Consider the following 710-nt stretch of genomic DNA (forward strand, 5'->3'; position numbering starts at 1 on the left):
TCCACTATGTTTATCTTACAGCTGTAGTTACTAGTTACACATAAAACATATGATCCTCTTATAAATGAGATATTGTTCTAGATTCAAATAAAGTAGTTAAAATGTCGCTTTGCTATTAATGCTAGATACTTAATTACATTTTGTATAACATTTATGTACTTATGTAGAATTGCAGTGTTTGTTGACTTGTAGTAAAACTGTTTCACAGATTGTTATGTGGTAAACCTTGAATCTGAACGTGTCTTCCACCACCGCTTCACTGAGGAACTGTTCTGACCTGTACGTATGGTGCAGCTCCATCATTTTGTCCTCCAGCTCCTTGGTCTGACCCTGGGCCATTTTCATGTCCTTAGCATATCCACTGGCGTGCACCTCAGGGTCGTACTCGCCCAGCTCCGACTGCAGGGCGTAGGAGCCCAGCAGGGCCAGGGTGACGAAGGAGCAGGGGAGGCGTCCCTGCAGGATGTCCTTCCGCAGCTGAAGACACAGGTAGTACCTTCAATGCACAAAAAGGGATCACATGTACTACGAATGGAAATCGGTTTTCATGATAACTCATGTGGCGGTCTGTATTGCACAGGAGGAAGACTGAGATGTGGTTCAAAGCTTCTTCAAAGCTTTGTGAGTCTGGGAAACCACAGGAAAGATGACTCAAATGCACAAGTCTGAAACTGTCCCTGCATTCAAAAAGTCTTTACTTGCAAACTGTG

General features: G+C 43.7%; 1 protein-coding gene across 1 annotated transcript in view; it reads right to left on the reverse strand.

The window, feature by feature from the left end:
• Positions 1-496, reverse strand: part of LOC111650515 (protein 4.1-like) — a gene marked incomplete at both ends in the record, with an annotated part of 2,663 nt that extends 2,167 nt beyond the window's left edge. The window contains one exon of the mRNA XM_023400413.1: positions 226-496. Coding sequence (XP_023256181.1) covers positions 226-496 — 271 coding nt within the window. The remainder of the gene's footprint in view (positions 1-225) is intronic.
• Between the last annotated feature and the right edge of the window lie 214 nt (positions 497-710).

This window comes from Seriola lalandi, unplaced genomic scaffold (assembly GCF_002814215.2).
Source record: "Seriola lalandi dorsalis isolate HSWRI2012SDOR001 ecotype SW California unplaced genomic scaffold, Sedor1 jcf7180002052388, whole genome shotgun sequence".
Taxonomy (NCBI): domain Eukaryota; kingdom Metazoa; phylum Chordata; class Actinopteri; order Carangiformes; family Carangidae; genus Seriola; species Seriola lalandi.